General features: G+C 39.6%; 1 protein-coding gene across 3 annotated transcripts in view; it reads right to left on the bottom strand.

The window, feature by feature from the left end:
• Nucleotides 1-22,953, bottom strand: part of MED13L (mediator complex subunit 13L) — a 269,894-nt gene extending 246,941 nt beyond the window's left edge. For 2 of the 3 annotated variants that reach the window (XM_060193027.1, XM_060193028.1), the window contains exon 1: nt 22,748-22,953. In XM_060193027.1, the coding sequence (XP_060049010.1) occupies nt 22,748-22,819 (72 nt within the window). In that variant the 5' untranslated portion in view covers nt 22,820-22,953. The remainder of the gene's footprint in view (nt 1-22,747) is intronic. The other variant, XM_007528774.2, reaches the window with a different exon arrangement.
• Between the last annotated feature and the right edge of the window lie 282 nt (nt 22,954-23,235).

The following is a 23,235-nucleotide window of genomic DNA, read 5'->3' as shown; positions in this document are numbered from 1 at the left end:
CATTTTTTAAAATAGCAGCACATTATCGATTCTGTAATATGGGATACAGCTGTTGAGAAATAACGAAAGAAGGAGACACACTTAAACTTATTAAGATGAGGATAGTTTCGGAAACCGTTTCGCTAAAAATCTTGTAGAAAACTTTGGAAAATCTTCCTCTATCTTCTGAATGTTTCAAGAATGAGTATATCCATCAATATACAGTAAGCCGTGGTCTAAGAGTGAACTATAACTACACATTGTTACAGCATTATTTACATTAAAAACAAGTTGTAAAAGAATATGTGCTATTGTATTAAAAGTTCAAAAACATAGGAAACTCAGAAATAGGGTGGGGGTAGGTAGCATAATGGTTATGCAGAGACTCTCCTGCCTGAGGCTCCATAAGTCCCAGGTTCAATCCCCTGAACCAGCATAAGCCAGAGTTGAGCAGCGTTCTGATTTAAAAAAAAAAAAAAAAAAGGAAACTCAGAAATACAAACTATTCAGGGAAATATGTTTTAATAAGTAGTGAAATGAAATTCAATGCATGACATTTAACTCTGCGGGGAGAGGAAAGAAAATGGGAAAGAAAGAGTACCACAGGACTTCACAAATAACAATGCTCTTCCCTTAATCTGGGCGTTAGGTATATGAACAGTCACTGTATCATGATTCCGTCTATCTTATAAAAACAATTTCAGGACCAGGGAGATAGTACAGTGGTTAGGCAAAAGACTTTCATACTTTAGACTCAGGTACCAGGATCAATCCTTGTAACCACCAGTCAGTGGAGACAGCTCAGCTGGTAGAGCCAGCTGGGATTCGCATGCACGAGGCCCCATGCAGTCCCTGACACCGCATATATTGGAGCAGCACTCTGGTGCCTCTCCCCCTCTCCTAAAAAAACAAACTTTTCGTGTTCAAAAAGCACAAATATTAAAACTGTAAAAACAGGAGCTCCAGTAGCGCAATCGGTTAGCGCATGGTACTTAGACAAAACTGTAAAAAAAAAAAAAAATAGTGAGTGCAGAAGAATAAATAATTATATTTATACTGTGACTACATCTATGAACCAAAAAAGCTGCATGTTCTGACCTAATATGCCACCCAGTCTAATCTAATGAAGTAGCTGGAGTTGTTTCAGTTTTAATTCTTAGAAGTTTTATTTCTTGGAAATATTTTCTAGTTCATTAGTACTACCTCACTTGGAGAGAAATAAAGGCAAATGACAACTGCATGAAAGCCAACTCTGCACCTTCAGGACAGCCAAGTGAAAAACCTACCCACGTGGGAAGGCTGAGTGAATTACAGCCAATTGACAATGGATAGACAGCACATGCTGTGCCAGTGAGAGCACTCAAAACAAGCAGAGGAGCCCCTCCCCACCCCACCACAGAGATTCTATCAAAAGGTTCTCAAGTGCACATTGCACATTTTAGGGCTTAACTGAGAACCTGCACTGCCAAGTCGAAGTGCAGTAGAAGCAGGGAAGCTCCAGAACCCAAAGGGCCCAGGAAAGTGCTAGAAAAAGGAAGGGATTTATATGGAGGTATAGATACAGAGGGAAGGAGAGAAAAGTTTCCCCCCAGATATGAGGTAATAATAATAATGGCAGTAGTAGTAATAACTATATCGTCAGTATCTTACATAAACAACCTATAGTCTGAAAAGTAAGTTGCTGGGGGAAGAAAATACAAAAGAACTCAGTAAGAATGGCACCACTTTTGAAATACAAATGCCTTCCCCAGTTCACCCATGGGATCCTGGGAATTGGATATTTCAAAAAATATATAAAGAAAAATAGAGCTAAGAGAGTCTGTTTCAAGGGGGTGGGCGGGTTAGATAGAATAATGGTTATGCAAACTGACTCTAGTACTAGCCTGAGGCTCCAAAGTCCCGGGTTCATATGACCGTAAGCCAGCACTGAGCAGTGCTCTGGTAAAATAAAGTAAGAATCTATTGGGAGTCGGGCAGTTAAGCACACGTGGCGCAAAGCTCAAGGACCAGCATAAGGATCCTGGTTTGAGCCCCTGGCTCCCCACCTGCAGGGGAGTCGCTTCACAAACTGTGAAGCAGGTCTGCAGGTGTCTGTCTTTCTCTCCCCCTGTGTCTTCCTCTCCTCTCTCCATTTCTCTCTGTCCTATTTAACAATGACGACATCATCAACAACACCAATAACTACAACAACAATGAAAAACAAGGGCAACAAAAAAGAGAAAATAAATAAATATTAAAAAAAGAATCTATTTCATTCTACCAAAAAATATCACCAATCTGAAGATAATATTTAAAGAAAAAAAAAAAGGTAGGATCTGCAGCCATGAGGTCATTCAAACCCTAGCGCTGTATTAAGTGAAAACATCCCAAAGCACATTTGTGGAGTAAATAAAATGTAACTACTTTCTAAACTTGCCACTATTTGAAGCAGTCTCTTTGTAACAGAGGATATGATAGAATCAGCTCTGTTAGGGTGCCCCCAGTTGTTTGTTTCTCCAAAGCTAGTTCTGATCACTGAGCTCTCAGAATCTCTTCCCCTGACCAAAGATTCTGATTCTCAGCCATCGCCATCACTACCCGTATTTGTTAAAGCCGATGCACCCCACTAGTGCTTGTTGTCTTCTCCCACCTTTTTTCTCCACACTTCGCATCTCTTATGAATCTTATTCTCAGCTTCTCACTATCTCAAATCTTCTCTGAAAATAGGTCAGAAACATTAAGGCTTAGTGTTCACGTTCTTTTCTCTAGCCCATGCCTCCCTGCCATCAATTCTTGCCCAGAATTAATTTTAACCTAACAACATACATACACACCTGTGACCACAGAGTAAGTTTCCTGCTAACAGCTACAGCTCGTGGATGTTGCCAACTGTTCCTTTTTGTTTTGAATACACAAGAATGCTGATACCATAAAACCAAGAGCATCTGTTTGCCACCTGATTCTTCTCCTATGGTATTTGGTCACCAAGTGCTTTCAACTCTACCTCCAAAATAGCCGGTTCCTCTCAGCACTGTTGTGTTTCTCCTCACTAGACTCTTCCCTGTCTTTGGGTTTTTCCCCCTCCTACAATCCACATTACCCGGAGCCTACATGAGTTTTCTCTCTGAAACATAAATCTGACCATGTCATTAATCTCCTCAGGTAAAACCCTTAGGCTTTGCCCTCTGCATCAGACAGATGCCCTTCATATCACCCAATCTGGCATCAAACTTCTCCTCACAGACAGCTCCACTTTACTAACACTCAGGTAGCCTACTGCATACAAAGTAGGTACATTTAATGCAAACAACAAAATAATAATAACTCCCAAGGATGTCAGGAAACAATTTTATGACTTATCAACAAACTGTTTATATGACTTGTGTAATTATAATTAGCAAATGTATCTCAACCATACAGTATCACCATCAAACTGTCACAAAATAAATTAACAAAGTCAAACCCACAAATACAATGAAACAGAACTGAACTATTTAAATCATTTAGATTTTTTTTATTCCAAACTTAAACATATAGTGGATCACAAGGAACAGAATCAACAGCTGTTTTATAAAAGGACTTTTGCTCTGAACCACCAAATCCTCAAGCTTTCTGGAAATTGTTAAACTCGCTTCTTTGTATTCCTAACAGCTTATCACATTTCCGTATGAGAAACTTTAGCAACAAAATCCAAGTTCCTTTAGAAGATAACTACCTTCACCCCATTCGGTTTTCACTTAAAGTATTTCTTGAGTTTATCATGTAGACTACCAAAAGAAATTATTCATAACTAAGGAATACTCCTATTCCAAATCAAACTTATAAAATCCAGTAAAGAAACTACTGATTTACACACATCAAGTATTAAGCTCTCATGAGAATCATTCTGTTTAATTAATTGTTACAGAATCTTGCAGGCTCAAGAATACAACCATCTGTCTGGGTTGCAAGGCTCAATTTCACCAAAGTATCAAGCAGCACAAAATATCATTTTCATATCTATCAAGTAATTTATAGACAACTAATTAATTTAACCTATTTGGGATTGTGTGGTTTAATTCAGTCCATGCTAATGATTACACATTTAACATAAACAAATGTAATTTTATAATGCTCTTTAACAACTTCAATTCTAGATAAGAACTTGTGTTTCAGAAGGCAAACACATATGGTTTTCAAAAGCTAAGCTGTAGATTCATTCTCTAGTATGAAATCTAAATGTTAAACTACTCAGGTGTTATATAAATCTGTAAAATCAGAGGGAGCCTGTTGCTATTTACTTAGAGTTAAGTATCAAGTAACTAAATATCCCTAAAATATCTCTTCTCTAAAGTTTTATCACCAAGCTTTTTGACAGGATTTCAATTTTCTTTTCTATTGTGAAATGTACTAAAACAACAACAACTATAACTACAGGGTGGAGGAAGGCATGCACATGCAGCAGTAGGATAAAAGACTTGCATGAAAGATCCCATGTTTAATCCCCAATATCACCAACAGCAAAAGCTACGTAACCTTTAAACAAAGACAAATCGGACTGAGTAAAATCTAGTCACTTTCCTGAATTTAAAAAGTCAGGCATGTCTGCTATCAGTGAGAGAACTCTGCAATAAGTAGGCAGTACACAAGAAAGTAAAATCTGAAATACCTGAGGACTGTGATCCTGATCTTCACTTGCGGAAAGAAACTGCTGCTAGCACATGTGTGGGATACTACTTAATGGATGGCTTACTACACACACAACCTTAAGTAAGCAAAGCAACACTAAGTGGACAAAGGGAAAGCTCTGTTCTCAGTAAAGCAAGCTTTCTGATAAAGCCTGAAGACATTATCTCAACACGATTATGTTCATTTACCCCAAAGCTTTCCTTTTTCTTAATTTAAATTTTATCGATTCAACACTGTTTTACAATGTTTGCTGAGATTCTGGCCAAAGAGTTTCACACCCCTATACATGCATAAGCCTCAAGTCCCAGCATCATTCCCACCTTTTACTCTAATGAACTTTCTCTGGCCCTTCCAATGACTCATTTCATTTTCCTGAATGTCTAAAAATGATTCGGGGGTCAGGAATAGCTTATCAGATTAAAGCACAGAACTTGCATGCCTGACAGACTAGGAGTCCCAGGTTCAATCCCTAGCACCAACTCATACTACGGCTAAGCAATGCTCTGGTCCACTCATAAAAATAAAAATTATTTAAATGTACTATAAATTCAAAATCATGTGACTAGGAGCTTCTGTCAAAAACAAAACCCAAAAAAAGCTCATTTCCTAATTTTAAAAAATTCATAAAAATGAGCTGCCGGAATTTAGCACTGGAAGGTGGTTGACCCAGCTAAGCACACATTTTATCAATATGCAAGGACCTGGGTTCATGCAAAACAGACGTTTCACAAGCAGTGCCATGGTCTCTCCTCTCTCCCTCTATGTGGAAAGAAGAAGATCCAGCAGAAGTGATAGAATGGAGCGCCAGTTGTTTTGAATGTTATTCATTCCCTGCTTTGCTTATATTTCACAAGAGAAACTATCTAGTAATTTACCTTTTACTTCCTTATTTTGCTTGACATAATCACCTCAAGTTCCTGACCTTGTCACAAAAAAACAAGATTTGGGTTTTTTTTTTCTTTGTTTGTTGGTGGCTGGGTAGTACTCCACTGAGTATATATACCACAACTTCATTAATGGACTTGGTTGTTTCCATGTCTTAGCCACTGTAAATAATGTTGTTACAAATATGGTTGCATGTAGCTCTTCAAATTAGCATTTTCATGGTCTGCAGATAAATATCTAGAAGTCATATTGCTGAGTTGTTTGGTATTTCTGGATTTAGCTTTGCAAAGAATCTCCATACTGTTTTCCATAGATGCTATATCAATTTATATTCCAACAGCAGGAAGGTTCCTTTTTCTCCACACCCCTGCCAATGCTTGTTCCTCCCAGTCTTTATTAGAGACCATTCTCACAGGCATGAGGTGAGGATTTTTGAACTGTGTTTTTTCATGTGCCTACTGGCCATCTGTACATCTTATTTGGAGAAATTTCTACACAAATTTTCTGCCCATTTTTAATTGGATTGTTTCGTTTTATAGTTTATCGAGTTGTATGTACTATCTGTGTATTTTGGCTATAAATCCCTTATTTGATGCATGATGTGAAAACATCTTCTAGTCAGCCAGATGTATTTTCATCATTTGTGTAGTGTTTTGGGGTTTTGTTTCCTTGCTTGCTTGCTTGCTTATTTTTTGCTATACCAAAACCTTTTAGTCTGATGGAGGGCCAGTTATTTTTGTCTTTCTTTTCTGAGCCACAAGAGTCAATTCCCAAAGACATCTCTGCAGTTCATGCCCATGGATAGATCTATGTTTTCTCCTACATACTTTAATTTGGGACGCCATAACACATTTTATTTTCTCTTCTTCTACTTTATTTTATTTTTATGTGGTGCCAAGGAATTAACCCAGGGCCTAATGCCTGAATGATTCTGCTAGAGAGCCTACCAGTCCAATTTCTTTTTTCTTTCCCAATAGGAGATAGAGTGAGTAGCAAGACTTCAAAGCACCATTTCACCATCTGTGGCGCTCACTTTATGCTATCTATGTGGTGTCAGAGGGGAAACCCCAGACTGACACATAGTTAGGTATGTGTTTTACCTGCAGAAGCAGTTCCTAGGTCTTTTTTTTTTGTCCTTGATCTACTATGAATTAATTTTTATATATGGTGTTAAATAACTATCATCATCATCACCATCACCATTTTGCATGTGGTTGCCCAGGCTTTTTAACATTCTCTGTTACAGAGACTTTCCTTTCTGCATTGTATGGTCTTGTCATCTTGTTCATAAATTAACTGTTCATATATGCAGTGGTTTATTTCTGTCCTCTCAGTTTAATCCCATTGGTCTGTATGTCTGCTTTTGTTCAAACACTGTATGTTTTAGTTATCAATATTATACAATGTAAAGTCAATGAGTAAGCTGCCTCAATTTTTCTTCTTTTTTTTTCTTCAAGATTGTTTTGGCTGTTTGGGATCTTTCATGATTCTACACAGGCTTTATAACTGTTTCTTGTATTTCTTTGAAAAAATTCCACTGGGATGTTGATAAAGGTGGAACTATAAATTCCTTTAAGATAATATGGTCATTGTAACAATGCTTACTATTATAGTCCATGAACATGGTATACCTTTCCATTTATTTGTATCTTGTATTTCTTTTATCATATCATATACTTCTCAGAGTTTAGGGTCATTCACCTCCTTTAATTTTACTCCCAGGTCCTTTATCCTTTTTGGTAAGATTGTAAATGGAAATGTTTTCTTCATTTCTCTTTTCTTCTAACTCACTGCCTATACAGAGAAATGTAACCAATTCATGTATTGATTTTGTATCCTGCCATTGTACTGTATTTTTCCCTAATGATATTTTTCTAGTAACAGCCTGAGTTTCAGGCTTTTTTTTTCTTTTTAAATTATTTATTTATTCATGAGAGAGAGATAAGAGCAGAGAAAGAACCAGACATCACTCTGGTACATGTGATGCAGGGGATCGAACTCAGGACCTCATGGTTGAGAATCCAAATCTTTATCCACTGTGCCACCTCCTGGATCACAGTTTCAGGCTTTTCTATATGTACAATCATGTCATCTTCAAATAACAAGTTTTTCTTCTTTTCCAATCTGGATCCTTTTATTTCTTTCTTTTTTTTTTTTCCCACCTCCAGGGTTATTGCTGGGGCTCAGTGCCTGCACCATGAATCCACTACTCCCGGAGGCCTTTTTGTTCCCCTTTTTGTTGCCCTTGTTGTTATGGCCTTGTTGTGGTCATTATTGTTGTTGTTGATGTTATTCGTTGCTGGATAAGACAGAGAGAAACCAAGAGAGGAGGGGAAGACAGAGAGGGGGAGAGAAAGAGAGACACCTGCAGACCTGCTTCATCGCCTGTGAAGCGACTCCCCTGCAGGTAGGGAGCCAAGGGCTCAAACTGGGATCCTTATGCCAGTCCTTGCGCTTTGAAGCCACCTGTACTTAACCTGCTACGCTATCACCCGACCCCCTGGATCCTTTTACTTCTTTTCCTTATTTTACTGCTCTGGCTTAAACTTTAAAAAAACTATGTTGAGGGAGTCAGGTGGTAGCGCAGTGGATTAAGCCCACGTGTCCCAAAGTGCAAGGGCCAGCATAATGATCCCGGGAGCCCCGGGTTCCCCACCTGCAGGGGAGTCACTTCACAAGCTGTGAAGCAGGTGTCTTTCTCTTCCCCTCTCTGTCTTCCTCTCCTCTCTCCATTTCTCTGTCCTATCCAACAACAATGACAACAATAACTATAACAATAAAAAAGGGCAACAAAAGGGAATAAATAAATAAACTATGTTGAGTTGTTAGCATGCTCAAGCCCCCAGCCCCCACCTGTAGGAGGGAAGTTTCATGAGTGGTGAAGCAGTGCTGCTAGTACTGCTCTTTATTCCCCTCTTGATCTCCCCCTTCCCTCTTAGTTTGCCTTTATCCAATAAATGATAAAAAAATAATAACTTTTTAAAAATTGATCACTAGTGGTGAAAATGGATATTCTACTTTTGTACCTGGTAATAGGCTAAAATACTTCAGTTATCATTGAGTAGGATATTATCTGTAGATTATCATCTGGCCTTTATTTTGTTGGGCTATTTTCCTTCTATTTTCAATTTACTGAGTTTTAACAACACTGGGCATTGAAGCTTGTTAAACGCTCTTTCAGCACCTATTAACATGATCAAGTGATTCTCATCTTTCCTTTTTGTTGATATGCGATATTACGTTAATTGATTTGCATGCACAATTTCACTGCTTCTTGGGTTACTTTTTCATTTAGATAACAGAAGAAACAATCCAGCACTGAAGCTTCTTCTAGTGTCATGGCAGGTCCCATGTGGTGTCAAGGCCTGAACATAAACTGAGCACATGGCAAGACACACTCCCTCGCAGGTAAGCAATATATCTGACTGTTGACTTGCATACCTTGAACAATCGTATATCCCCGGAATGAATTCCACTTGGTCATGACCAATGCTTCTTTTAATGGGTTGTGGGATCTGATTTGCCAGCCAAATCTTACCTTAAATTACTTCATTCAGAATGATATCTGAGGTTGGTTCGACAGGGTACTTACTACCTAGAACTCTACTCTTCCCATTATAACAATTTGTCTTGATCCCCAGAAAGCAAAAATGCTACCTCCACTTAATTTGTCCCAATATCTGGTTTTGACAATTAATAGGCCATCAAATATTCCTCCACTAAAACCAGATAAAAGCAAAGTACACTGTAGCACTTTACTCAGAGCCAGAGGCAGCCATATAATCAGAGCATACAATACAAAACACAAACGCCAAATCCAGCAACGTTATTCCCAGGGTTGTCGCTCATCATCAGTAAGGTGTTCCCATTAGAAGGCTTTAAATTATTGATTTAGATAATAACTGAGACTATCAAAACAAAAAATTACACAAAAAAGACATTGTCCAAAAAGGCATCCTTTTTAAAATAAGGTGTTCTGGGAGGTCACACCAAAGATGTCTCCTAGCGCAATTCCAAAAGGGGCCCCCAAAATAAAAAATACTAAAACCAAGTATGCACACAAACACATCTGACTCACATGAAAGGGACTTTAAAAAATACTGTCATTTGGGCAGAGAAGTATCATTCTGGAATAACTAGTTCAGAATCAAATTTCTAACTGTGAAGTATATAACACAAGAAGGTGACATTGCACCCACTTTAAACAAACACTAAAAGAAAACAAAGATGGTTTATTTCCAGACATATTAAGTAAAAATGCAAAATTTAGATCAATTATTTTTATTTAGATATCACTCAATATATTAATCTCTGAATTCAAAAACCACTCAAATTAATAAATAATAAGATTGTCCCACTTCCTTCACACGTACTCATTTCTTTTACTCTCACATATTTTATTTCTAATTGCCCAGGCAGTTGTGCACTCAGTAGAGTATGCATGTTACCATGCACAAGGACCAGGGTTCAAGCCCCCAGTCCCCACAACAGGAAGGAAGCTTCATGAGTGGTGAAGCAGTGCTTCAGATCTGTCTGTCTGTCCATCCATCCATCCATCAGTCCATCCATCTTTCCATCCATCTCCCCTTCCCTCTCAATTTCCCTTTCCAAAATAAAAATATATATAAAAAAAAGATAACGTGCTCTTTTCCTATGTAAACTCAATCACCTGGTTTCTTGATACCACCTCAAGGAAGACTTTTTTCCATCACTTAAAAAATTCTATTAAATTTTGCATATTTATTTTAGTCTTATTATTTATTTTATTTTTTTATTTTTTGCCTCCAGGGTTATTGCTGGGCTCAGTGCCTGCACCAAGAATCCACTGCTCCTGGAGGCTATTTTTTTCCCTTTTGTTGCCCTTCAATTCAAGTTATTTTTCATCATTGTTGTGGTTATTATTGTTGGTGTTATTGATGCTGTTGTTGGATAGGGCAGAGAAAACTGAGAAAGGAGGGGAAGACAGAGGGGGAGAGAAAGACACCTGCAGACCTGCTTCACCGCTTGTAAAAACAACCCCCCCCAATCTCCGCAGGTGGGGAGCCAGGGGCTCGAACCCAGATGCTTATACCCGTCCTTGCACATTGCACCATGTGCGCTTCACCCGTTGCACTACTTCCTATTTTGCGTCTTTCTTTCTGTCTCTCTGCTATTGTTACTAAACCTACAAACACAAACAAGGTGCTCACTCCACTTTTAAAATAATCTGTTCAATCTCTTATTCATCCCACTCTCAGTTTCCTACTTGCTTCAATAATCAACCTTCTTCCATTCTACAACTCAGTATTGACCAGATTCTACCCTCAATAGTCAGATCATTATAGATCGTAACCAAGTACTAAGCTGCCCAAATGGGAAAACTACCTTTCATTCCCTTTCAAAGTCCACCAAAATTATCTCTGAAAATCATGATTATCCTCTTTCATTATTTTTATGTCAGAGACAAATTATAGTATCTGATTAAAGCACATTTAACAATACATTCATGACTTAAGTGTCTAGACTTCATGAACTTATCCTGGACCAAAATCTAATTTGTTTTAAATGCACAAAATTCACAAAGCACAGTTCAACAATTCTAATCTTTGTAAGACTGCAATCCTCGAAAGGCTTTTAAACACATTATCAAATGTAATACCATTTAACACACTTGTTTTTCTTCTATTCGTTTCTCATAATAGTTTCTATATCATCTTGGATTATCTCCTGCTTTTAGTTTCATATCCCATCTGCTCATTTAAGATTCTCGTCTGTCCAGTTTCTGAAATATTTGTCACTTTAGTCATTAGCATTTTGCGTAATATAGCACTTTTTTAAAGTTCAGAACTGAATTATTTTAGAAAGCTGATTCTACCATCACCATTTCTTAATCTAAATTGGCCTTCCCACACTTCAAATTTTCCACTTAACAAAAATGAGATTTCAATAAGCTTTTTGTACTTTTTTAAGAGCAACACTATAAAATGATCCCTAGTCAGACACGCTACCCATTGTGCCACTGGGCCTGCTCACAACACCACCATAAACTGAAGTGCTTCCTCACATAACTTCATTAAACATTCTCAAATACAAAGTTTTCAACTGAGCTCTAATTCCTCACCAGAAAGCCATGTCCATTCAAGATCCAGTTTAAAACTCTCCTCTTACGTTTTTCTGGCTACAAAGCACCCTTCTTTCCTTGTACTTACTATACAACATCTTAGACACTAAAAGATACATACAGTGCTTTCTTTCCCACATACTGGACCCTGAGTCTTTTTGCAAGCCCAAGTCAGACATTAATTCTGATACATAAGCATTAGTTAAGAATTTATTATATGTGTCCTAAATTTATCAAGTATAACATACAAAAATTAACATTCTGGCTGGAGAAACACCACAATGGTTATGCAAAAGACTCTTATAACTTAGGCTCCTAAATTCCAAGCTCAATCCCCAGCATCACCATAAGCCTGAGCTGAGTAGTGCTCTGGTCTTTCTCTCTGTATGTCTCTTTCTCATTAAAAGACTATATATATAACATAGAAATACTAGGGGAAAAAAATCAATATTCCTAAGTACTGATTTATTGGCTATGTCATCAAATCTCACCCTAATTTCTTCTTCCATTTCACTGGGGCTCAAAAGCCCTTATTTACCAATTAATACAGGAGAATAGGAAGTTTGTCTCTAGGGATGAAGAAAGGAGGAAGACTAAGGTAAGAGCTGAAGGGCAAAGGAATACAAAATCTTTTTCTGATGGCATGACAGGACCTGCCACTATTCTCAACTCTTTATTAAGTATATATGCAAAACGGAAACACGGGTAGATCTCCTGAGGGAGAAGCTGCCAAATCCTCCCAATCTGCTGGGGAAAGCAAGGAGTGCAGCCCCTCTCAACACTCTCTTCAAGCTTCTCTTCCACATAGCATTCCTCTCCTACTCCTGCAAGAGGGTCTATGGTCTGTAAGAAGGCTCTAGGGAGTATCTGCCTTATCACCAGCACAATGGGTGGGCGGGTAAGTCTATGTATGGAAACAGACAGACATATATACCGATATAAACAGACAGACAAGACACACTGATAATCGGAGGACCCAGGTGTTTCTGCTGTTCTAAACAGGAATAATAAATGTATGTTGATCCCCATGAACATGCAGCCATAAGTAGCACTTGAGGTCTATAACACAAGCAATTAAGTACATTACTACATAAGCAGGTTAACAAGACTTTCTTATGAAAATAAAGTTACAAAGGCTCTATCTTTGAGCCGCAAGCTATGTCTTACAAGTTTAATTTCTAGTCCCCACTTGTAGGTGGCAAGGGCCACAAGCAACGTCTCCTCTTCTCTCTCCTCTCTCTCTCCCTTCCTCCGACCCCTCAAAGAAAAAGGGGGGAAATGGTTACCAAGACTTGTGGAGTCGGCAGGCACCAAGGCCCAGGAATAACCCTACTGAGGGAAAAAAAAAAAAACTGGCAGACTGAATATTCTGACATATTGGAGACCATCTACCTGAAAATTCTAAACCTCTAAATAAATTTGTAAGACACTATTCATATTCCACATGACTAATTAAAAAAAAAAAAACTACAGATATGAGGGAAAGGTGGTTCCTTCCCCCAACAAGGGCTAAACAATATTTTTAGATGTTGTTGCATTATTAAATTGAATATAAAAATTAGTCAGTAGTTAAGAATATATACACTTTGTTCAAAACATAGTAAGGGTTGTGACATGAGTGTCAGACTAAAATGTGATTTAGTCTTTAAGAAGAAAAAGATATTTATTAAGTGCTATTTCTGACATTCCCTGAGACAAATCTCAAAATGTTAATAGAACTGCTATTTAAAGTTCAAAGAACACTGCAAAGCTGCCAAAGAATTAATAGCTTAAACTATCAAATAAGAGCCACAGTTCAGTTTCCAGTCTGAGCCAGGCATAGCCCAGGACTGGTACAGCAACCAGCATATTAAAAATATACACTACAACTGCAAATCATATACACAAGTGAAACGTTTCAACAGCTAAAGATGAATTCCTTGTTTTTCTTCTTTAACCACAGCTTATTTATGAGGAACAAAGCAAGATCCATGTCACCTTGGGCTCACAGTTCCCACCCAGCCAGCAGAGACGCACAAATACGACATAACTGCCATTTTGCCATTCCAACTTCCTGGTCGATTACTTAGCTACTCTGTAACTTTAATTGTTGTTCGCTGGAAAGTTCTCCCTTAAAAAAAAAAAAAAATACACACAATACTCAAATGCTTTCCTTAAAAGTCACTTAAAATATTTTATTTCGGGAGTCGGGCTGTAGCGCAGCGGGTTAAGCGCAGGTGGTGCAAAGCACAAGGACCAGCATAAGGATCCCAGTTCGAGCCCCGGCTCCCCACCTGCAGGGGAGTCGCTTCACAGGCGGTGAAGCAGGTCTGCAGGTGTCTTTCTCTCCTCCTCTCTGTCTTCCCCTCCTCTCTCCATTTCTCTCTGTCCTATCCAACAACGACGACAACAACAATAATAATAATTACAACAATAAAACAAGGGCAACAAAAGGGAATAAATAAAATAAAATTTAATTTAATTTAAAAAATATATATATTTTTTTTTTTATTTCACTGAGTTTACAGAAGAAACTGAGGTACAGAACCATTATGGGGCTAACCTGATCTTAGGAGTCACAAGTACAAAATCATAAAACCACTCAGCTTATTAGTGTAACTGAAGGTTGAGCAAAAGCCCTCTTGTACTGCTTCAAGAATGACACGTGTTCTGGATCAATATCCAATGTCTCCAAGGAGTTCCAAAATCCACAGGCTGCCTACCACACTACAGAAAATCTAAATGCGTACAAGAACTCTTAATTCCTCTCAATTATAAGCATACATCTTTATCAGTTCATTTCCTTGAGAAAGATTTTCTAGAATTCTTATTGCCAAGCCACCTTACATATAACCTAACAGATGTAAATCTATTCAGAGCACAGGACTAAACAACCAAGTAAGTCCAAAGAAAAACAGCACCAGTGGGTATAAGGATCTGACTAGACAACTAAAAATCCCCTCAGAAATAAAGTAAACAAGTTGTCCAGTAACTCACTGGTATAACAAATACTTGATGAGCACCTAACTATGAAGAGACATCAAAGATGATGGGGCTGGAGGGGTGGGACTTGCCCAGAGAAGCTGACAAGCCTATCAGAGGCACATGCAAGGTGCTGTACAAGGAGCCAGGGTGACTAGTTCTGTCTGTGGAAGTCTGAAAGCTGCACAGAGATGACATTTAACCTACTAAAAAGATGAGTAGGATTGTGCCAGGCACAAAACAAACAAACAAACAAGCCAGGAAGTGGTTTCCGAGATAGATTTGTGTATGTGTTTCCTTATTTCTCTTTAGGACATTAAAATGCAATCACAAAATTCCCAACACAAAAGGCTTTATATAACAATTAGACTCTTGAATACCTTACATATTAGCTCTCAGATTATGCCCAGATGGATTTAATCATCTTTCCATTTAATGAAATAATGTGGAGCTATATAAGGAAGCTTCATGTGACTTAAGAGCTTCCTCATAAATCCATCAATGTTCTTGGGGGAGGAGGGGAGAAGATCACAGGTGATTTCAAGTAATTTAATAATCTCTTAGTTGGCCAATCTTAAAAATTACCATTCAATCATAAAAAAAAAAAAAATTAAAGGCCACAGTTATTTTATTTGAAACAAATGATTCCCTTAAATTTAATTTTAACATTCAATGTCTTCATTAGATCCAATTAATGTGGTGATTTAATACAAATTAAGGCTTAATTATTACAATGAAAAGATCGAGTGGAAACTGAGAAAAAAACATTCACCCACAAGTTTAATTTTTCATTTTCTTTTTTCCATTTATTACGCTAAAGGTACACATCCAAACTATATAGACTAAAGACACAAATGCAACTTTAATGCAATCAACTAAGGAAAGCCCTTTAATAATAATGGGATTTCTGTGTACCAAAGGTAACAAAGGTACAAAACACAGAAAGTTGTCAACTTGGACTGTGTACTATTTCACAACAGTAGAAATACAGTGTTAGTGTTAGTAAGATTCCACCACAATTCTGCTAGAATGAGAAAATAAACATTCACGGTGTGGGACGTAGCCTAAGGTTATGCAGAGATTCTCATGCCTGAGGATCCAAAGTCCCTGGTTCAGTCTCCCACGCCACCAGAAGCCAGAACTGAGCAGTACTCTGGTAAAAATAATAACAACAACAGAAACTTATTTTCTAATTAAATCTTTTTTAAAAAGAGACATTTAGAAATACACACAATAAACCAGAATATAAAGATGCTACTGAAGTAATAGTCTCACCTAGACACATTGAATTCTCACCTAGAAAGGAAAAAGTTGATCTTTTTTTTTCTTCAAGACTAGAATCAAAATGTACTCTAAAACATTTTTCACTTAATCTTAAAAAGGAAGTCACCTCAAGTCCAACAAACCTAACTAAAACATGCTAGTAAGAATGAGTCAGTCAGGAGCTCCTAAAAGGAGGCCAGTATAGCCAATTTATCAGCAGTCTACTACTGTGCACATCATCATAAAAGTTAGGTAACAATGTTGTTGCAAAGTAGGTATGGGAAATGTCTCTGAAATAAACAAACATCAATTATAACATTCTAACAGATTTGAAACAATTTTTATATTAACTACGGTAAAGACAGAAAACTATGCCAGTGTATTATGTGACTATACTAGACAAAAATTGGGCAAGCATACATATTTCATTCATGCAAATAAGCCTAAATTTACAATTCCTACTTTATGTTAATATTTACCAAGATTAATGGAAAATCATCTCCCCTATGTAATAAAGTGAATTCCCCCAACAGAACAAAGCTAACACCTTCAAATCTTTCAAATAAACAATGAAAGCACATACTATAAAAGGAAATTATCTGAGCAAGATCAGAAAGAAGCTAAATGATTCAAGAGAGGAGAAAAAAGTTCTAACTTCCAGGAACACATTACAAATATTGATGAGAGAGAGAGAGAGAGAGAGAGTGTGTGTGTGTGTGTGTGTGTGTGTGTGTTTGTGTGTGTTAACTATGCCCCACAGCGTATTTCAGGCTACCTCATTACCTCACTTTACAACTGTAGTAAATGTAATGTCTCAAAATACTAATGACTCTAAAATAAAAATTCCAGTGGCCAACCCTACCCAACACACAGTTTGCAAAGCACATTAATACATTTCAAACACTATTAAATGCAGTATGGCAGAATTCCTTTCTTTCCATTTCTAGGAAGTGACTACAGGGAAAGGCTGGGTAACAATGCCTAATATTCAACCATATTCATACTAATTCTCATAAAACTCTGTCTAAAAACTGTCAACCACCTAGTTTATATGAAGTAAATGTATCACCCACTACCAGGTAGGAAGTCAGTACCGTCTAGTACTAGTTTGAGAGAGGGGAACATTATTATTTTCTCATATAAAAAATAAAACCAAACATTTTAGAAAATATCTAGTCTATCTTTAAGCCACATGTTGATAGCTGAATTAATGGGGGAGGGGGCAGGAGAGCAAAGAGGAGAGGGAAATTCAGGGGTGCAGGAGGTGGTGCAGGGTACTGTACTCTCAAGCATGAGGTCCTGAGTTCAAACCCCCCCCCACACACACACACACATCCCATGTGCCAGAATGAAGTTAGGTTGAAGTCGCTCATTAATTAATAAATAAATCTTAAAAAAAAAACAAAAAACTAAGTCTTACTGCTCCAGACAAATTTCATTCAATTTTAAGAAATGTAACAAGTATAGGATATAGTTATCTTTTGCAAATAACTATAATTTTTACAGCTTACAGTATGAATTAATCTCGAGCAGAGATCTCTGGGATTGTTTTATGAATACAATTGACTAAATTAGCTAGTGAAATGGAAAGATGAATCAGTTTTTCCAAATCTGATTATCACAATCCGATACCACAACTTAATGTTACTTAAGGGAATGCCTTAAGAGATTTTTTTTCCAAGCCAATAACTAATACAACCATGAAAAAATGATCAAAATGTTCCAGAGAGTGACTGACAAGCTATACCAACAACTACTTGTCCTAAGGCACTCCTCTACCTTTACTCCCATGAAGAAGAAACAGTCCCTATCTAACTTCCCTTAATGAGTACCTCAAGCAGTAACACAAGAGAGTTTGTACCTTCCAAGTCCTAGTTACATTATTTTCTCTTTAAAATTATGAACTCATCACACGTACAAATGGCTCTTTAAAATGGCCCAGTAAACTGCTACACTATGCCTTAAATTGCTGTCTATTATGCACTTAAAAATATTTACTAGCAATTGGAGGTTAATATGGCAACTATTACTGGGTGGCAATTATTGCTATTAAAAATATATAAATACTCACTATGTGCTACTAACAACAAAATGCTAAACAGAAAACACACATTAGCAAATTATATTTTCATTAAAGAAAATGAACCATCATAAAAAAGATGCGTTAAATGCACATATTAAAATTGGAAATTGGGATTTTAAAAAATACCGTGTAAATATACTTTGGCACTTAAGACAATTAAAGAAATCATTCCAATTTTCTCATTTTCAAATGAAACACACACCCACCACCACCAATTTGGTCTGGCTCAAAAAAAAAAAAAAAAAAAAAAGGAACTCAAAGTTTCTACATTTACAAAGATCTTCCTTCTTGGCAAATACTAAATAAATAAGTCTTTTGAGAGAAAAAGCAGGTCAACAATGATCTACCTTAAAAACTTCAAATACCTGGCTGGGACGGGGTGGGTTATGGAGATTGGGTGGTGGGAATTGTGTGGAGTTGTACCCCTCCTACCTTATGTTTTTGTTCATTAATCCTTTCTTAATTAAAAAATTAAAAAAAAAACTTCAAATACCAAATTAATAGTCTTTAGTAGGAATTAAGTACTAATGTGTATATGTGTGTTTCTATTCAGAGAGGAGGAAGGACTAGACTCTCTCATGTCAAAAAGTATATACTTAAATCTAGTTAAAGAGCGCAATTCATTTTTCTCCAGTTCATCTCAGCTGAGAAACTAAGCTAATGATACACTTACATCTGGAAATTATGTCTTCCCACAAGGGTGAGTTGACATACCATAGGATGCACTGTTACACTTTCCAAAAAGGCAGATTTAGTAACTGAATTATAACTGAGTGAATATATAACAAGAGCCTCCTAGGAATGTGATGGACAGCATGAGAAAACAACTTTGAGTCACAAAGCACTGCCAGGCATGCATTTAATGCAGTAGCTACAAATCTCCTAACAGTAGGAATAAGAAACACATACAATGACCCATATCACATATACACTATGGCATTTTTCGCATGTCAGGAAAAGGGGGGAGGCTCAACAGAGAATTTAGAAATTTGATGCCATGCAGCAGGAATCAGAAAGCAAAATAAGCCAAACCTCCAACAAAATCGTAAAGCATCCAATTGCACAATCAACTTTTGGTAAGCCATAAAGAATACCTCTAGGTGGTAGAAAATGGGTGGGTCATGAGTACAGAACTTTAGTGAGTGTGTACTTCAGTCCACAGTACGAAGTGTCCAGGTATATTCTCTATAAACAACACTTTACAAAAGAAACACATGGGGCTGGGTGGTGGCCCACCTGGTTGAGTGCATGTGTTACAATGCGCAAGGAAACGGGTTTGAGCCCCCGGCCCCCACCTGCAGGGGGAAAGCTTTACTAGTGATGAAGCAGGGCTACAGGTATCTCTCTATCTCTCTCCTTCTCTATCACCCCTCCCCCACCTCTTGATTTCTGGCTGTCTCTATCCAATAAAGATAATAAATAAATAACTGTTTAAAAAAAATAAAAGACACACACAAACACATCACTATTGTTAAGCACAGAGTTTTTTTTTTAACTATAAAATCACTTTAATGAGGAATTGCTGAATTACAGGCTTTTTGTCATCAAAAAGGTACATTCCAGATTTCCCCAAGGTAGCAGAAATTTCTTATAACAAGTTTTATTTTGAGCAGGTGGTAATTCTCTTTTGGAATATGTACAACTTATTAATATTCTAAGTGAATGCTGTCTCTACATTTCAAGACAAACTCCCAATTTAAAATTCGGAAAATGTACAGTCATCAACAACTTTTTAACTGATTCATTACTTCTTTAAAAACCCACCCTCTACATATAAGAGAATGATGACAAATACTTCAGGGGCAGGAAGTTGGCCTATATCTTTCAGTAGTTCTGCATGTCAATGTTACTTCCTAAAGATAATTTTACTTGAAAAAATAAAAAGTGTCTAAAAATCAATTCCTGGCTTCAAGGTTTTTACAAAAGACATGCTCAAAAGGACAAACCTTTCAGAGAACACAGAATCCTGCCCTACAAAACTATTTTAAAAAAAAAAGTGCATCTTTTGATCTTATGATCCTATGTCTGTAACATTATCAACTTTACTTAAGCTAAAAAAAAAGAAAAAAAAAAAAGATAAACTATGCAGGCCAGGCGAGGCTCAGGACACATACACTTTCATTTGTCTGCAAAACCTACTGTATAGAAATCAGTCACAAGCCATCACCAGCCAGCATGACATATGGTAATTTGGGGAATTTCTCCTCACTAATATCGGTCTACTTGTTTATTTTAATTACCTGTTAAAGTGTCAATGCGGTCACCAGCCGCCAAACAAAAACCATTTTAAGTACTCCTTAATCAATACGTTTGCTAATCTATGAAAGTCCCTGAACCTGACTGATAAGTGACAAGCTGAGAAGGTGGAAGGAGGGGGCAAAATGACTTTTATACCCGCATATCAAGAGATCAAGGGAAAATCATCAGTGCTGAGGGGGGAAGCACGGCTTATAAGTGAACTGTACAACTAGACATCTGAATAAAAATGCTGGGAGGAAAAAAAAATTTAACCTAATCTTCACCATAATGAAAGCACAAGACAGCATGGCACTCGGTCTTTGCAGATTATAAATGCATGTTTTGATTTTTTTAGCTGCATAAGTAATTAAATATGTTTAATAAAATAACACTTCATTTGAAGTTGGCAAGAATGTATTTCTCCACCAGTATAAAAGAATAAAAGCATCTATGCTACCCATAATTAAATGTAACTAATTACAATTTGAACACTAAATTATTTATCCAGTGTAAACAAGGATTAAGTGGAAATAATGTTTCTATCTACAGCAGAGGTTACAGAAAATAATTTCTAAAATGCAAGGTCTCAAGAAAGCAGCCCCCTCCCACCCACCCACCCCAAAAAAGGTGTACAACTTAAAATAAGTTATGTGTTTTTTTAAGGCTAAATCAAACAAACCACTCAGCCAATTCTCCAATTATATTCTACGCTTAAAACATAATTGCCTTACATCTGTTTACAAATCTTTGCTCAATATTTAAACAAATTCGTACTCTCGCAGGCACATAGCTATACATACAGTAACTCCAGCACAAAGCACGCATTTAAAAGACCACGCACGGCAGTGATTAGCCCAAACGCCAGCTTTTAACAACGCGCATGTTTTCGGAGCTAGGTAACACGACCCCATTAAACAAAAACAAAAACAAAAACAGAAGAAGAAGAAGGAGGAGGCGGAGGAGGAGGAAGAAGGAAGAAGGAGAAGAAGAAGAAGAAGAAGAAGAAGAAGAAGAAGAAGAAGAGGAGGAGGAGGAGGAGGAGGAGGAGGAGGAGGAGGAGGAGGAGGAGGAGGAGGAAGAGGAGGAGGAGGAAGGAGAGGAGGAGGAGGAAGAAGGAGAAGGAGAAGGAGAAGGAGAAGGAGAAGGAGAAGGAGAAGGAGAAGCAGCAGCAGCAGCAGCAGCAGCAGCAGCAGCAAAGATGGCATTTACCACCAAATGTCACTGCCACCGCCAGGAGAAAAGAAGAAAGAGTTGCTGGAACCCTATGCATCTTTCATTTCCACGAATCTTGACGCCGCTGGCGGGTGCCAGGCTGCCCGGAGAACAATTGACACCCGAACTGCTCCTAGATTAAGACCGGCGATCCGTATCCCCGGGAAAAGTTGTCAATTATGGGGGGGGGAGGGGGAGGCAGATTTGAAAAGCGATGCTATCACACCGCCCTGCTTGTTGCGGTGTGTGTTCGTTGTGGAAGGGGCGGGATAGTTTGCAAAAGGCACAGGAGGAAAGAAAGAAGATGTGGGGGGTGGAGGAAAGAAAAGAAAAGAGAAAAAAGAAGAAAAGAAAAGGAAAGGAAAGGAAAGGAAAGGAAAGGAAAGAAAAGAAAAGAAAAGAAAAGAAAAGAAAAGAAAAGAAAAGAAAAGAAAAGAGAAGCACAAGCTGCCTGCACCTTCGGCAGGCCGAGCGCTGGGGCTCCCCGGCTGCCCCGCCGTGTTTACAATCGCGTGGGGGGGGGGGGGGGGGCCGGGGTCCTCAGCGGGCACAGTCGCCTCCCATCAACTTGTTTGCGGGCGAAATTGCAGGTGTCATCACAGGAAGGATCACCCAAAAAAAAAGGGGGGGTGGGGGAGGAGGAGGAGAGTGGAAGGACAGAAAAGGAGGAAAAAAAAAAATAATTCAAAAGGCGGGCAAGAGCCGGCCCGCCGACCCGAGCAGAGAGGTTTAAAAGAAAAAAAAAAAAAAAGGAAGAAAAGCTTATCGCAGGCACGGGCTGCGCTAGGCACAGCTTTGCCACATTTCAAGCGGAGGGGGTGAAGGAAAATAAAAAAAAAAAAAAAAAGCGAGGGGGAGCGCCGCGGGGGGGGGAGGAGGAGGGGAAGGGGAAGGGGGTGCGATCGCCCCGGGGGCAGGGGGGTGGCGGGTGCTGGAAGTGCGACCCCGGAATCCGCAGCTCTGAGACTCTCGCAACACGCAAATTCCACGCCGGGCGCCGCGCTCACAAATGATTTTTTTAAAGAGCCAAATAAACACTGGATGGGCTCCAAGGCTGGGGGTGCGGGACGATCCGGAGGATTGGGGGGGGGGGTAGGTGGGAAGGGGGGGCTCCGCGGCGAGAGGCTACAGGCGATCGGCGGGGAGAGGGCGAGGGAGGGGCGAAGTCCCGGCGGCGGGAGGAGAAAGTTGTTCGGCGGCGGCGGCGGCGGCGGAGGTCGGGGACCCCCCGCCCCCCCTGCTCGCGCCCTCTCTCCCTCTCTCTCGCTCCCTCTCTCTCTCGCTCGCTCGCTCGCTCTCTCTCTCTCTCCCACTCACACACTCACGGCCCGGCCCCCCCCAACACACACAGACACCCGCCCCGCAGCCCCGCGACTCACCAGCGAGAAGAGGTTGGAGTGACAATCCTCCAGGCTCGCCCCGTTCGCCACCCAGTTCGCTGCCGCAGTCATGATCCTCCGCGAGCCCGGCCGCCAGAGCGGGGCATGTCGGAGCGAGGCGTCCGAGGCGAGGCCGGGCCGGGCGGCGGCGCCTCGCCGGGAAGCGCGGGCCGCCGCCGGGGGAGCGGGAGCAGGAGCAGCCGCCGCCGCCGCCGGGGGAGGGCGCAGGGCCGGCGGGCGGGCGGGAGGCGCCGCGACGACGCCGCGCCGGGGGCGGCGGGCCCGGGCCGGCGGGGGGGTCCGCGGCGGCGGCCGCGCGGCTCCTTCCTGCTCGGGCGGCGGCGGCGGCGGCTCCGGCGGCGGCGGGGGGCGCTGTCCGCGCGGCCCGGCGCCCTCCCCGCCTCTCAGGGCCGCCGCTGCCTCCCGGGCCGCCGCTGCGGGCCGGCCGCCGCCTCCGCCTTGGCCGCTCCTCGGCCGCCGCCGCCTTC

This window comes from Erinaceus europaeus, chromosome 6 (genome assembly GCF_950295315.1).
Source record: "Erinaceus europaeus chromosome 6, mEriEur2.1, whole genome shotgun sequence".
Taxonomy (NCBI): Eukaryota; Metazoa; Chordata; class Mammalia; order Eulipotyphla; family Erinaceidae; genus Erinaceus; species Erinaceus europaeus.
This window is presented reverse-complemented; position numbering and strand designations above follow the sequence as displayed.